Consider the following 16,546-nt stretch of genomic DNA (forward strand, 5'->3'; position numbering starts at 1 on the left):
TATTTGGTTGGTAGAGACCCTACTGAGTATTTCCCATCCACTTTTGAAGCTTAAAAAATATTTGTTTAGGAGTGCAAGGTCGAATTGAGTTTATGCACACGCGCACTTCACATATGAGGCGATCCCTAACTGGGACAAGGAGAGCTCTACAAGGAGTGAATTTGAGTCGTCTGTCCCGTGTAGCTTAGTTGGCAGAGCATGGCGCTTTGCAACGCAAGGGCAGTGAGTTCAATTCCCAAGGGGAAATTGTACGGACTCAATTCTGTGAGTTGCTCTTTACTAGAGCGTCTGCTAAAATGTAAATTGGGCGCTAGCTCAAAAACCCAACATTAGCAAGCATTTTGTCAACGAGAAGTAGAACATTACAAATATTTGCATAGATGTGAGATAATTAACTACTTCTCTGTGATATCATGTAGCTCTGGAATCGTGACATTACGTACTTTTGAGGAAAATAGGCAGGTTTCTCAACTTATGGTGCTTTCAAGACAACTGGGAGCTCTGAAAAATCCTGACGTCGGTGATCTTCAGCTCTAAACATTTACATTTACCTTTTAGTCATTTAGCAGACGCCCTTATCCAGAGCGACTTACAGTAGTGAATGCATACATTTCATTTCATTCATTATTTTTCTGTGCTGGCCCCCCGTGGGAATCGAACCCACAACCCTGGTGTTGCAAACACCATGCTCTACCAACTGAGCTACAGGGAAGGCTAAACGTTGGAGCTAAAGAAAGCGGCCAGTATGACCATTCAAAACGATTTTTCTCGTCGGATCTAGTTTTTTCCCGAGTCTGAGATTTCAGAGTTCCCAGTTTGGAACACGGAATAATACCTCTGACCTAGAGAGGTATTGCTTGACTATTAACTTAGCAACCGTGTGACGCAGCATGACAACGTGAACGCGATTGGTCAACACTGATGGCTATTCATTGCACATTGGGATTCCTATCTCCTCCTTTCTTTAATATCTCTGACCAGCATCATTAGCGTTGAGTCAAGTATATTTATAACTAACACAAGATAGTTAATCTGTGTTATTTACGGTGGGAGCAAATTAAGCATAGTGGACAGAACATACACGGATGTGGGCAAGGCCAAGCGAGCTAGCGTGTTGTAGCAATCATTTGCATATTTCAGAATCACTCAGAATGCGCCGTGCAGCCCGTTGACGACGCATGGGAAACTTGCACAATGGGCGTTACGATTCCAATTGAGTTTTCCATCTCCTCAAAATAATCTCTGCGCTGGTCAATAGAATAATATTTTTTTAAAAGTGCTAGCCTTTATGCCGCGTTCATATGTTAGTCGGAACGCTCAAATTTCCGCCTTGCTGATTCGTTGAAGGTAGCACATGTATAACTACAACCAGTTAGCAAGTAAGACATTTTTGGAAATTGATGTTAAGTTTGATTCAGATGGCGTGTCAAGTGGAGATGAGCGTGAGAATAATTTGATTACAGTGGTGAATGCAAAAGAAAATACGAGAAGTTAAGTGGTAGTGGAGTCTTGTCAATCCAAGCCTAGTTTTGATTATTTTTTGGTCGGAATAAGGGTTTTGGATCGATGTAACCTGGGAGGTCCGTTTGAAGTCTATAAAAAATGTGGATGCATTGGATGAGATGGCATCGATGAGAGTAACAATACGTTTTTTTGTGTGTATCTATGGAACAGGAGTGTGCTCTCCACCTCAAGAAGTTTTCGGATTGGAATGTGGCTCTTCGAAGCAAGGCACCTATCAAGTGTGTTACTTGGGGTGGCCCCAGAGATAAAAGCAAAGGATACATGTTAAGAATTGGATCAAGGGGTTGGTGAGTGGGGAAGCACACTCCATCCATTCTATTGTTTTTTGATTGAGTCTCTCCCTTCTCGCGTGAATTTCGGTTTTATGAGATACCCCTGTGAGAGCCTTCATGCCCAAACCCATGCAGTGTGATAAATGCAAATTATTTGGTCATGTGTCAAGTGTATGTTGACGAGAGGGGTATTGTATGCCAGCTGAGCCTAAATGTTGCAATTCTGGTGGTGAACATGCTCCCGAATTTCTGAAGTGTCCTGTTAGGGCGAAATAGACGGAGGTGGTAAGAATCAGGGCTGTCCAGCATGTCTCCTATCCGGAGGCGGTGAGAAGAGTGGAAGAAAGGAGTGAAGTTGAAGAAATAATGTTAGTAGGAGTAGAGACACAAGATAATATTCCTTATCAACAGAGGGATCCTGACGTGTTGCATGTTAAGAAGGTGGACTTTGAAGCCTTTAATGCATTTGGTTATGAATTACACAGCGCAAACAGAGGAAATTGGTGAAAATAGGCATCACTGTGAATGTTTTTTGGCACTCAGGGATTTTACAGGAGAGGCATTTGAAGGAGTCCTGTCGATGAATGTGCCATCCTCACAGGCACTTGCGCCTGCTTAGGGATGTGATTTGAACTGTGACTGAAAGAGTGGGATGTTTTTTTAAATAAAAATGTTGTATTTTGTGTGATGTCAGGTAATGTGCCACCCTTCCAGCAATGGAATATTTTGTTTCAATACCCTGTACAGTAGGTGGCAGCAATACACCAATAGGTGTAGTCTGCCATAAAACCTTTAAAAAGAAGTCAGAAAGGCGAATGGAGAAAAATAAGAAAGTCTGTCAGTCCTGTTGTTTTTTTATAAAGAGCATCTACCTGCACATGTGAAGCTTGGTTATGTAAGATACACTGTATGTGCTTTTGTTCCCAAACCACTGCAGTGTAAGAACTGTAAAGGATTTTGCCTTGTTTTAAGGGTTCAGACTGACGGAGTATAATGAAGATAAGGTAGTGGATGCACCACGGGTTGTAGTAAATGTTTGCTGCCAGTAAAAATATACCCTGTGTGTTAAGAATGCCACATTTATAAACTGTGTGGCTGAAGTCTCAAAGAGGTCTAAGAAACTGGACATTATTGTGGCAGAAAAGTTTTCTGGACTTAAGGATTTTACATCTGAAGACTTGCCCAGGGGGTTTGGCGCTGGAAGACGGCCGCCCTCCCAGGCTCCCATTGAACCTGTGTAGGGAGCAGATCTGTTTATTTTTTAACAGTAAAGTTGTTTGATTTATTAAAATTGGTAGATTGGTAGTTTGTACCGTTTATGTGGGGGAATCCTGTGTTCATCCCGCACAGTAGGTAGCGTGATGCACAACAAATGGTGCAATTGCCAATATACCGTAGAAGAATTAGATCAACTCGGAAATGCCCGAGTTTCCCAGTTCCGACTAGGACGTGAACGTGGCATTGTGCCGCATGTTCAGAATAGAACATTGATTCCCAACCTTTTTCGGTTACTGTGTTCCACCACTGAATTTGTATCTGCAAAATGGCTAAAATAGAGTTGTTGGGATTGATTTTCAACCAGGGATTTAGAGCAGTTCCTGAGCTTTTCAGAGCCGTTGAAAAAACAATAACAGACTACCAAGGAAAAGATTGCCTATCGAAAGAGGAGAACAACCGTCTACAGAAGCTGCTTGATATCCTCCTTAAACCAGAGATACAGTTACATAGAGCAGGTTTGTTACTCTACCTTTCCACATTAACGTTTATTTTATACACGTTAAATAAGTAAATGTTGTTTGTATATCATTCAATTGAGGGATAACGTTACAGTAGCATGTAAGCTATTGTCCTTGAAGCGTTAGCTAACTAGCTAACGTTAGCTAGTTGCCGGTCCATTACACCGCAGTAAATGTGTTTGTACTTTAGATATTCAGAGTCAATAGCTCTCCGACAGAAGGTCCTAGGATGAGAGTGATACATTATATCTAGATTATAAAATCAGATGACGGTAGAGTGCAAGGTACACCCTTTGTTTTTTCCCGATAGTCGAACTCTTTAACAGCCGAAAAGGATGGTTTTTCTGGCGCTCATGTGATTTATGGACCGTCATAAATGTGCAATACCGGTAATTGCATGTAAGCCCTTTTTTTTTCTTTTTTTTTGCATTACCATTCAGTGGTGTTCGGAGCCCTATATGAAGATTACACACACTGCATAGGGCCTCCAGTTGCTGAAGGGCCCAACTGTTTAATAGTTACCTCTAACTACTAAGGCCGGTGCTATATATTTTACACATTTACAAGGATTTCCTATCCAGGTAAAATGAAGATGTAAAACCACATAATGTGACTTATCTTTGCAAAGAAGGGTACCTATTGGTAGATGGAGGGGGAAAAAAATATTTATATCCCTTTGAGCATGGTGAAGTTGTTAATTACATTTTGGATGGTGTATCAATACAGCCAGTCACTACAAAGGTACAGGCGTCCTTCCTAATTCAGTTGCCGGAAAGGAAGGAAACTTCTCAGGGATTTAACCATGAGGCCAATGGTGACTTTAAAACATTACAGAGTTTCATGGCTGTGATAGGAGAAAACTGAGTAGTATTGTAGTTACTCCACAATACTAACCTACATGACAGAGTGAAAAGAAGGAAGCTTGTACAGAATAAAAATATTCTGAAACATGCACCCTGTTTGCAGTTAGGCACTAAAGTAAAACTGCAAAAAATGTGTCAAAGAAATTAACTTCATGTCCTGAATACAAAGCGTTATGTTTGGGACAAATACAACACATCACTGAGTACCACTCTTCATATTTTCAAGCATGGTGGTGGCTGCATCATGTTATGGGTATGCTTGTAATCATTAAGGACTGGGGAGTTCTTCAGGATAAAAATAAACTGAATGGAGCTAAGCATAGGAAAATCTTAGAGGAAAGCATGGTTCAATCTGCTTTCCACCAGACACTGGGAGATTAATTCACCTTTCAGCAGGACAATAACCTAAAACACAAGGCCAAATCTGATTTGCTTACCAAGACAGTGAATGTTCCTGAGCTACCAAGTTAGTTTTGACTTAAATCTGCTTGAAAATCTATGACAAGGCCTGAAATGGTTGTCTAGCAATGATCACCAACCAATTTGACAGAACTTGAAGAATTTTGAAAATAATAAAAGGAACATTTTGCACAATCCAGGTGTTGAAAGTTCTTAGAGACTTACCCAGAGAGACTCACAGCTGTAATCGCAGCCAAACATGATTCTAACATGTATTGACTCAGGGTTGAATGAATCCTTACATAATCAAGATATATTGGTGTCCCACATTTTTTGCGCATGTCCATTTTTTCCCCATTGACATTCAAGTACTTTGTGTGAAAACACTTTTGTGTGTGTTTTTTTAAACAACAAATGACCATTAAATCCATTTTAATCCCACCTTGTAACACAACAAAATGTGGAAAAAGTCAAGGGGTGAAAACACTATGTGAAAACACCCTTCTCCCAATGTGTTCTCCAATCTCATAAAACATTTTCGAAAAAGTTTCAGTGTCATTATCCTTGCAAGGGCAGGGTGCTAGAGTATTGAAAACAGGAGTGACACCAATTTTGAACAAAAAAATGTATGACTTGTTAAACAATCTCTTTCTATGACCATTTGTGTTAGTATAAAACAATATATTTTTTAAATGCACACCTTTATACATTTTTTTGCTCATCTTTATTAAGAGTGCAAAAATATTTTGGAGGTGACTGTTAAATATGTACAATTATTTGAAATGATTTTGGATATAAAGCTATAGAAAAGTAGGTCTGTACGTTAATTAGTAACCAAAGCAGTAATATGAAAACTATTTTCAAGAGGACCAAGGGAGAAAAAAGTGTACCTTTTGATAAGAGGTCAAGGAACCCACCACACTTGTCTGTAGTTCATGGACAGTGAGCTATTGAAATTTTGTCATATCATAGTAAATATTAATGTAATATCAGTGAAATAAAAAACAGCATTTTTAATCAGTGTACTAGGGAGGAAGGCAACCTCATCTCAGATCATTTAGTATTATTCTGTATGTAAATCTGAGACACGTGTTAAAAAAAATAAACGTTTTATATTTTTTTTAACCTTTTTATTTAAGTAGGAAAGGCAGTTAATAACAAATTCTTATTTACAATGACGGCCTACACCAGCCAAACCCGGACGACACTGGGCCAATTGTGCGCCGCCCTATGGGACTCCCAATCACGGCCAGTTATGAGATGCAGTGCCTTAGACCCCTGCGCCACTCAGGAGCCCAAAATTAGCAAACCTTATTATATGTTACAAATTCTAGCTAGGTGGCTAATGTTTGTTAGCTAGGTGGCTAATGTTTGTTAGCTAGGTGGCTAATGTTTGTTAGCTAGGTGGCTAATGTTTGTTAGCTAGGTGGCTAATGTTTGTTAGCTAGGTGGCTAACGTTCGTTAGCTAGGTGGCTAATGTTAGGATTTAGGTTAAGGTTAGCGGAAGAGTTAGCTAACATGCAAAGTAGCTAAAAAGTTTCCCATGAACGTGCAACCTTCTGTCTTATGTAACAATACCAAACGTAACATATCAAACAAATTTGAGTGTCCCAGATGTACATTTACTATGTTACGTCTAGTCTATGAGAACAGGCTGAGGAAGGAAGTCCGTGACCTAACATCAAGTGGTTTTATTTACGTTTTACATTTTAGTCATTTAGCAGACACTCTTATCCAGAACGACTTACAGTAGTGAATGCATACATTTCATACATTATTTTTTCCCCTACTGGTCCCCCATGGGAATCGAACACACAACCCTGGTGTTGCAAACACCATGCTCTACCAACTGAGCCACACGGGACCGTGTGGAAGCTATTGAAAATTAGATCTGTATGAATTAATAACCACAGCTGTAATGGGAAACATATTTGTAGAAAATCAAAGGGGAATAATTTTGAAAACAGTCATTTGCGTTGATAAGAGGTCAGGGAACACACCACATGTAGATCAGTGTTTCCGTTAGCCGGCCTATAAAAAAAAATTGAAAAGCCGATAAATAAAATTGCCGCTGCTGGCCAATTGTCTGGGAGAAGAATAAAAATGTGAAATAATGCTTTTTAGCCTATTATTTTATGTAAATACCAGTTGATGTAAATACATTTGATGTGATGCTTATCGGTCTGTTAATTTGCATAATTTCGTGGAATTAAATCGCTGCGTGCAATAAAATGCATAACGAACATACACGCACCAATTGAATTCCACAAAATGTTGCAAATTAACCCATTAACAGCATACAGATACAGAGCCTTTTAGCAGAAAATCTTTCAGACGCCACTTTTAGAAGCCCAATCATTGCAAGCAACAATTCTGAATGCAATCGTGTGTTAAATATAGTTTTTTGGCCGCGATTAAAAATATATATTTTTATTTCTCAACTGGTAATTGAAGTACTCTTCCCATTCGCCATTCAAATGCATAAGCAACGAAAGATGGGCTTCATCAGCACGTCACACACCACTTTGCAATGAGCTGGAGGCAGTATGCATTTTGAAAACATATAGCTACTTAATTGTTTGAGCAAACCGGTGGAGGCAGGGCTTTCTCCTACAGAGCTCCATTTGTATGCAATGGTCTGCCTATCCATGTGAGAGACGCAGACTTGGTCTCAACCTTTGTCTTTATTGAAGACTCATCTCTTCAGTAGGTCCTATGATAGTGTAGTCTGGCCCTGGGGTGCGAAGGTGAACGGAACGGAAAGTTAAATTGAGTTCCTCGGGTGGTTAACTCATTTTTGCCCTCTGACGTCCTTGGGACGTCCAGGAGGCCTGTAAACAGTAGCTATAAAAAGTGATTGAGTAGGCGGCATAGATTTCATGACTAGAAACTCAAAAGACGTAAACTGCTGGTTTTTTTTGTAAATTGAAATTTGCTATCGTAAATGTTAGCAACACCAACGCCTTTGCAGGATGCGCGGGGGATATGGTCACTAGTGTAACCAGGAGGTGAGGCCTCATTTAACACAGTAAATTCATCAGGCTTAAGCCATGTTTCAGTCAGGCCAATCACATCAAGATTATGATCAGTGATTAGTTAATTGACTATAACTGCCTTTGAAGTGAGGGATCTATCATTAAGTAGCCCTATTTTGAGATGTGGGGTATCACGATCTCTTTCAATAATGGCAGGAATGGAGGAGGTCTTTATTCTAGTGAGATTGCTCAGGCGAACACCGCCATGTTTAGTTTTGCCCAACCTAGGTCGAGGCACAGACACGGTCTCAATGGGGATAGCTGAGCTGACTACACTGACTGTGCTAGTGGCAGACTTCACTAAGATGGAAGGCTGGCTAACAGGCTGCTGCCTGGCCTGCACCCTATTTCATTGTGGAGCTAGAGGAGTTAGAGCTCTGTCTATGTTCGTAGATAAAATGAGAGAACCCCTCCAGCTAGGATGGAGTCAGTCACTCCTCAACAGGCCAGGCTTGGTCCTGTTTGTTGGTGAGTCCCAGAAAGAGGGCCAATTATCTACAAATTCTATCTTTTGGGAGGGTCAACCACCGATTGAGTTGTGAGACTCTGCTGTAGATTCTGCTCATCACTCCCCCTAACTGGGAGGGGGCCAGAGACAATTACTCGATGCCGACACATCTTTCTAGCTGATTTACACGCTGAAGCTATGTTGCGCTTGGTGACCTCTGGCTGTTTCACCCTAACATCGTTGGTGTCGACATGGATAACAATATCTCTACACTCGCCAGTTTTAGCTTTAGCCAGCACCATCTTCAGATTAGCCTTAACGTCGGTAGCCCTGCCCCCTGGTAAACAGTGTATGATCGCTGGATGATTCTTTTTAAGTCTAATACTGCGGGTAATGGAGTCGCCAATGACTAGGGTTTTCAATTTGTCAGAGCTAATGGTGGGAGGCTTCGGCGTCTCAGACCCCGAAACGGGAGGAGTAGAGCCCAGAGAAGGCTCGGCCTCTGACTCCGACTCGCTGCTTAATGGGGAGAACCGGTTGAAAGTTTCTGTCGGCTGAATGAGCGACACCAGTTGAGCATTCCTACAGCATTTCCTTCCAGAAGCCATGAGAAAGTTGTCCGGCTGCGGGGACCGTGCGAGGGGATTTATACTACTATCTGTACTTACTGGTGGCACAGACGCTGTTTCATCCTTTCCTACACTGAAATTACCCTTGCCTAACGATTGCGTCTGAAGCTGGGCTTGCAGCACAGCTATCGTTCTCCTGTATATTATGAGTATAGTGACTGCAATCAGAAGGCATCATGTTAATGTTACTACTTAGCTTCGGCTGTTGGAGGTCCTGACGAACCATGTCCAGATTAAGCGTCCGGAGTGAAAAAGTTGAATGGAAAAAAAGTTGAGTGAGGGAAAAACTAAAAATATAAACGGTAATTAAAAAGTAAAAACCGTAAAGTTGTCAGGTAGCAAAGTAAGGTTGGCAACAAAACGCACAGCAGCAGGTAAACAAGTCTGCAAGTTGTCTATTTCTTTCATGTCTATTTCTTTCATGTTCTATCGGTTTTCAACTTTCTTTTATTGTCGGGTAGACAAATGGTTGTATGAATTTGGGATCTATCGTCCCACGACTGTCCCAGAGTCTGTTTGTGCTATTTCCTTCTTGACAAGCTGACCAATAGAATAGTGTAGACCGGAGTAGGCTAATTAAGCTATATCATTTTGACGATTCAATTTACTTAGGGAAAGCGTCCCCTACCCTTTTGGATGCACCGCCTATGTCAATTTACTATCCCCATAGTAGAAAAGTGTACCTGTTTTTTAAATCGCATTGCCTACAGTCAGAAGGAAAGGCAGCCCTCGCAATTTGAGCACAGCGCACTGCAAATACGAAATAGATTATCGTTGAGTTGCGACTATCAGTGAAAAGTAGAGCGCCCCAGCCAGCCATATCACAATATTTAAAAATGAAATTGTGGGAAAACAGTTTGGAAAACAACTGACTATTCCTGTAAAGAGTAGACAAAGAAAATACTCCCATCTGTGTTTTAGTTGAGCGAACAACAGTAGCCCTATAGCCTATCTTATTGGCCATATCCCCGGTGATTGAGCACTGTGCATACACGCTCTTTATGATTGTTGGGTCAGTGCAACTTAAGTTTGTTTACGGACAATTTCCTCCTCCAGTTTAGACGGATGTCATATTCTATTTGTGTCTCCCCTTCTCGTAGGCCTATTATATGGACAACGTTGGTTTTATTGATTGTCAGAGTAGGCTACCCTGTAATTTGTCTTATTTAAAAAAGATTTACACTGCTCAAAAAAATAAAGGGAACACTAAAATAACACATCCTAGATCTGAATGAATGAAATAATCTTATTAAATACTTTTTTCTTTACATAGTTGAATGTGCCGACAACAAAATCACACAAAAATAATCAATGGAAATCCAATTTATCAACCCATGGAGGTCTGGATTTGGAGTCACACTCAAAATTAAAGTGGAAAACCACACTACAGGCGGATCCAACTTTGATGTAATGTCCTTAAAACAAGTCAAAATGAGGCTCAGTAGTGTGTGTGGCCTCCACGTGCCTGTATGACCTCCCTACAACGCCTGGGCATGCTCCTGATGAGGTGGCGGATGGTCTCCTGAGGGATCTCCTCCCAGACCTGGACTAAAGCATCCGCCAACCGCACCAGCATATGGTCTCACAAGGGGTCTGAGGATCTCATCTCGTTACCTAATGGCAGTCAGGCTACCTCTGGCGAGCACATGTGGAGGGCTGTGCGGGCCCCCAAAGAAATGCCACCCCACACCATGACTGACCCACCGCCAAACCGGTCATGCTGGAGGATGTTGCAGGCAGCAGAACGTTCTCCACGGCATCTCCAGACTCTGTCACGTCTGTCACATGTGCTCAGTGTGAACCTGCTTTCATCTGTGAAGAGCACAGGGCGCCAGTGGCGAATTTGCCAATCTTGGTGTTCTCTGGCAAATGCCAAACGTCCTGCACGGTGTTGGGCTGTAAGCACAACCCCCACCTGTGGACGTCGGGCCCTCATACCACCCTCATGGAGTCTGTTTCTGACCGTTTGAGCAGACACATGCACATTTATGGCCTGCTGGAGGTCATTTTGCAGGGCTCTGGCTGTGCTCCTCCTGCTCCTCCTTGCACAAAGGCGGAGGTAGCGGTCCTGCTGCTGGGTTGTTGCCCTCCTACGGCCTCCTCCACGTCTCCTGATGTACTGGCCTGTCTCCTGGTAGCGCCTCCATGCTCTGGACACTACGCTGACAGACACAGCAAACCTTCTTGCCACATCTCGCATTGATGTGCCATCCTGGATGAGCTGCACTACCTGAGCCACTTGTGTGGGTTGTAGATTCCGTCTCATGCTACCACTAGAGTGAAAGCACCGCCAGCATTCAAAAGTGACCAAAACATCAGCCAGGAAGCATAGGAACTGAGAAGTGGTCTGTGGTCACCACCTGCAGAACCACTCCTTTATTGGGGGTGTCTTGCTAATTGCCTATAATTTCCACCTGTTGTCTATTCCATTTGCACAACAGCATGTGAAATGTATTGTCAATCAGTGTTGCTTCCTAAGTGGACAGTTTGATTTCACAGAAGTGTGATTGACTTGGAGTTACATTGTGTTGTTTAAGTGTTCCCTTTATTTTTTTGAGCAGTATATATAAACTGTAGTAGAGTTGCATGACATTTGTTTTTCCGATGCAAAGATATAAGAAACGTATCTGATACAGCCCAGTCCTCTACACTAAATGGGCTCAGCCATGCATTGGAACTGTCTTTTTTGCGAACAGTGATTGAGTTATTATTATTATCCTAAATTTATATTATTGTCGTAAATTTGCATGACTATCCAATCTACTCATCACATTAGGAATAGTAGGCTATCTTACATAAGTCTGCAAATGCAAAAATGCATGGAATGCTTCATTCTAAAAGTGCATTTTTATGGTGAAAATGTGCTTCCCCAAACTTGAAACTCACACTCCGCCTATGCATAGGCTAGTGATTTTGCTGTTCATTGTCTTGTTGGCTGAGGAAAAGTACATGTGGACAGTTATTCTAGCATCTTCAAAGTAAGCGGTAAGGACACGTGTCATTGCATCCTCGACATGAATGTTCTTTTAATATGAATTACCATAATCTAAATGTGATTTCTGGCATTCTGAGCACCGTGGGTGGTCACCCTAATCAGGTTATGCACCAATGCATATGGGTTCGGTACATTTCTCAAATGTCTGGTAAATTAAAACGCTGCCGGTCAAATGTCCAACGCCACATTTTCATAAGGGATACCCTGCTGTAGATCTCTAGCACATGTGGATCGGAAGCCATTAAAAATTATAATTAGGACCGGAAATGTATTTATAATCAGGGAACTTTAAAATGGGAATTCTAATGGGTGTATAATGGATTAGGGACATCAGTGACTTTGCTTCAAGTGATTTACCTCTCTGGGTCATGCAAGTAGGCCTATTTTATGTTTACCAAAAATAATATATATATTTTAAATGAACAAGATTACATTTTTACATGGAATTATTGTGGGGTAAAAACAAAGTTGGTTTAAGCTCTCTAGATCATTTCATTGAAAAAAATAATAAACTTTTGTCTGTAAACATCTGATTCGGCTGAGTGAGTGAATAATATTCCCCCTATTGAAACCAACTTAGTCACTTTTTGAAAACGTAGTGTAGATTAAAAAAAAGGCTGTACCTTGCTCTCTAACATAATCTGATTCTAGATATATCACCCTAATCATCATAGGACCTTCCGTCGACTAGGTATTGATGCGTCAACTCCAAATATCAAACCAATATCCAAATTGAAAACAAAGGGTATTCAATTACTATTCTAATTCCTAATGCTATGGTTGCATGTCTAGTGGTAATTGTTGTTCAATTACCACTAGACATGGGGTTCAGGTGCTTGGCCCAAAGGCAGACCAATTATGTTTCCTCTCGGAGTCGGGCCCAAAACAAGTCAAAAGATCCTGGGCTGTGGACTTCCCCTGTCAGCGGGCTTTTTGGAGCTGCATCAATAAAACAATGATTAAACATAACTTATTATTTTCCTTCCCAAAATAAAGTGTTTGATTATTTACTATCCCCCATAGTAGAGTTAACTTTTCGTTCTTCCCAAGTCCTGGTTAAAGCCATAGTCTCACTCCACATTTTGGGGGTGGGTGCTTATACTGTATTTTCCATTTTACAAGTGTGTAATTTAGACGTGTGTGTGTAAATTCTTTTATTTTTAATTTATATCCCACTCCCCGAGACACCCTCGGAGCGTGGGGTCACAGCCAGGGTTTGCCATGTCATAACTATGACTACTCCAAGGTTTTACAGAGACCCCTATATCATTTCAGTGTTTGAGTTCTAGCTAATTAATAATTTCTTCTTTCCTTCAGACCGCCAACAGCTCAATGGCGTTGAAGAGGAGGTTCCCCCTGAGCAGCAGCACTGTGAGCAGGAAAGGAGCCCCAGTCTGGGGAAAGATGACTCTGAGCCCACACAGATTAAAGAGGAACAGGTGGTACTCAGGACCAGCCAAAAGCTGGAATATAATACCGCTTTTCCCTGTGTGAAAAGTGAGTATGATGAGTATCCAGCTCAGTCCTCACATCTTAACAAAACCCAAAGTAAAGAATGCAAGAAAAGAGACTCTTCAACTAAACAGATAAAAACAGAACCTCATGAGGACTCTTCAGAACCAACCAGTGACTCTCAGGCCCTCTCTTTAGTAAATCCAGGCTGTTCTGCATCTCAGAATGAAAACCGTGAAAGTGTTGACGCGAAGTGGAGTGGAGGACCTCTGGCGGCTTTAAAGATGCGCAAATCAAAGAGGACACAGACAGAAAAAGAACAAATCCCCGCTTGTTGTAAAGTGTGTGGAAGGTCTTGTCACTCCATGCGTACATTATTGACTCATTTGAAAATTCACAGAAAAGATGAGGAACATATTTGTGGTGTGTGTGGAAAAAGATGTCCATCCCTAGAAAGTGTGATGGATCACATACAAACTCACATGATGTCCCATCTGAAACCACCTAGTGAATGCCCTGCTGGTTCTAGTTGTAAGGTTTGTGGGAGGCCTTGTCACTCCTTTGGGGCTTTATTGAGACATTTGCGAAGACACAGAAAAGATAAGGAACACATTTGTGGTGTTTGTGGAAAAAGCTGTCAATCCCTAAAAGGTTTGATGGATCACATATTAGAAACTCACAGAACTAGGTTTTGTGAAGTTTGTGGTAAAAGTTTTGACTCTCCTACGGATCTGAAAAATCATATGAGGACCCACACAGGAGAGAAACCATTTCCCTGTAATGTTTGTGGCAGATGTTTCACTTCGATTGGAACTTTGAATGTCCACATAAGGAAGGTCCACACAGGGGAGAGATCTCATCATTGCCATGAATGTGGAAAATGTTACGCTCTGAGTGGAAATCTAAAAATGCATATGAGGCTTCATACTGGAGAGAAGCCGTATCACTGTAATGAATGTGGCAAAACATTTCGCCTTGGCACCTCTCTGAAAATGCATATAAGGACTCACACAAGGGAGAAGCCTTATCGGTGCCAGGATTGTGGCAATTCATTCTCTCGAAGGGATCACCTGAAAAACCATAGCAGGATTCACACAGGGGAAAAACCGCACCGCTGTCCTGAATGTGCCAAATGCTTCCCTCAGAGAAGTAGTCTGCAAATGCATATGAGGATTCACACAGGGGAGAAATCCCATCAATGTCATTTTTGTAAGAAATGTTTCACCTATAGCCATCATCTTAGAGGGCATATGAGAATTCACACCAATGACAAACCATTTCCCTGCCAGGAGTGTGGCCAATGTTTCAGTCAGAGTTCCAATTTGAATCGGCACATGAAGAGACACAGAGGGGAGAAATCACATCACTGCCATGTGTGTGGCAAATGTTTTTCCACTGGCTTTCAGTTGAACGTGCATTTGAGAATACACACAGGGGAGAAACCACATGTGTGTTCTACATGTCCAAAATGCTTCAGTGACAGAGGGGCATTAATTAGTCATCAGAGACTGCACACGGAGGAGAAACTGTTCAAGTGTAGTTATTGTGATAAATGCTTCAGACATAAGCAGAACATGAAAGAACACATGAAGAGAAGGCACAAAAACATGACTGTGCCCTGTGTCAGGGAAGGGGATCAAACAGATGATTGAAAGGTCATTCATCGCCTCTTGGGTGGATAAGACATGACCGAATGAATGATTGAACTATGAGAACATTGCTGTCTAACTGGCCTGCTTCACCAGACACGCTACGTTTTCAGAGCGTGATACGCTCTTATTCATGTAAATGAAACCAGGTGTAAGCACGCCGGCTTTGCGAGAGGAGACCCTGCTCATAGTTTGACACACATTTGAGCTGCAGAACTGTATCTGTAAGTAACTTAGTTTGCTTTGTTTAGTAAGCATACGTTTATTTTAACTTTTTTGGGCCCATCAGAGGACAAAATTAACTTTGTTTATCATTGTTGTTTTTCGAGCTTTTTTGTTAGATACGGGTACTTTTTGGTTTGATTATACACATTACATATTGGATAGATAGTACTCAGACATCAATATAGTGTTTTCAGTATTAATTTACCCATCATGAGCTGTTTAATCCCACCCCTCTGCTACTCTCAGCCCATCCCACCTATCTCTGTAGACCATCCTCTTTTGATCTCCACGTGCCATATATTTTTTTAACTGCTGGGATGTCTTACATTCATTTTTAACCTTTATAATCGTATAGTATCCACCGATTTGTAAGTTAATGATAACATTTTATGTTATTATATTATTGTTATGGTTTTCCAAATCGCCCAACACTGCTATTTGTAGAGTTAATTTTAAATTAATGTTGTGATTTTTTTTTTTTTTTACCATTCCTGAATCTGTGACCAGAAACAAGCTACATGGGGACAATTCCAGAATAAATTATATAATGATTCTGTTTCTTTGTAAAAAAAAAATGCAGAGCTGAGATTGTTGGTTTGCCTTGCAAAAGTGTACCCCTTGGATTTCTCCATATTTTGTGTTTTTTACAGTGGGATTAAAATGTATTTAATTATAATTTTCTTTCAACAATCTACTCGATGTCAAAGTGGAAGAAAAAGTATATATTTTTTAAGATTAATACAAATTAGCTAAATATTCAGCCCCTTTGTTTAGAGAAGCCTAAATTAGTTCAGGAGTAAAATTTGGCTTAACAAATCACATAAGTTCCATGGACTCACTCTGAGTCCAGGGGTGTGTGCTTACTCTCCAGTACTCCTTGTTCACCCACGACTGCATGGCCACCCATGACTCCAACACCATCATCAAGTTGTCTGACGACACGACGGTGGTAGGCCTGATCACCGACTGCAATGAATCAGCCTATAGGGAGGTGGTCAGAGACTTAGCAGTGTGGTGCCAGGACAACAACCTTCCCTTCAATGTCAGTAAGACCAAGGAACTGGTCTTGGACTATAGGAGAAAGGGGAGAGCATGTCACCATCCACATCGACGGGGCTGTTGTGGAGTGGGTTGTGAGCTTCAACTTCCTTGGCGTCCACAAGGACTTAACATGGTCCACACACACCTGCACAGTTGTGAAGAGGGCACGGCACCACCTCTTCAACCTCAGGAGGCTGAAAAGATTTTGTATGGGCCCCTCGGATCCTCAACGTTCTACAGCTGCACCATTGAGAGCTGACTGGCTACATCACCTCTT

The 16,546-nt window shown here is 41.4% G+C and overlaps 1 protein-coding gene across 1 annotated transcript; it reads left to right on the forward strand.

Annotated features, from left to right (window-relative positions):
- The first annotated feature begins 3,242 nt into the window (after window positions 1-3,242).
- On the forward strand, window positions 3,243-15,904 carry LOC115197018 (gastrula zinc finger protein XlCGF57.1-like). Its single transcript, XM_029758138.1, has 2 exons — window positions 3,243-3,529; window positions 13,220-15,904. Exons 1-2 carry the CDS (start codon window positions 3,340-3,342, stop codon window positions 15,004-15,006), a joined length of 1,977 nt encoding a protein of 658 aa, XP_029613998.1. The 5' UTR covers window positions 3,243-3,339; the 3' UTR covers window positions 15,007-15,904.
- Window positions 15,905-16,546: the final 642 nt, after the last annotated feature.

The sequence above is a fragment of the Salmo trutta genome, chromosome 7, assembly GCF_901001165.1.
Source record: "Salmo trutta chromosome 7, fSalTru1.1, whole genome shotgun sequence".
NCBI lineage: Eukaryota > Metazoa > Chordata > Actinopteri > Salmoniformes > Salmonidae > Salmo > Salmo trutta.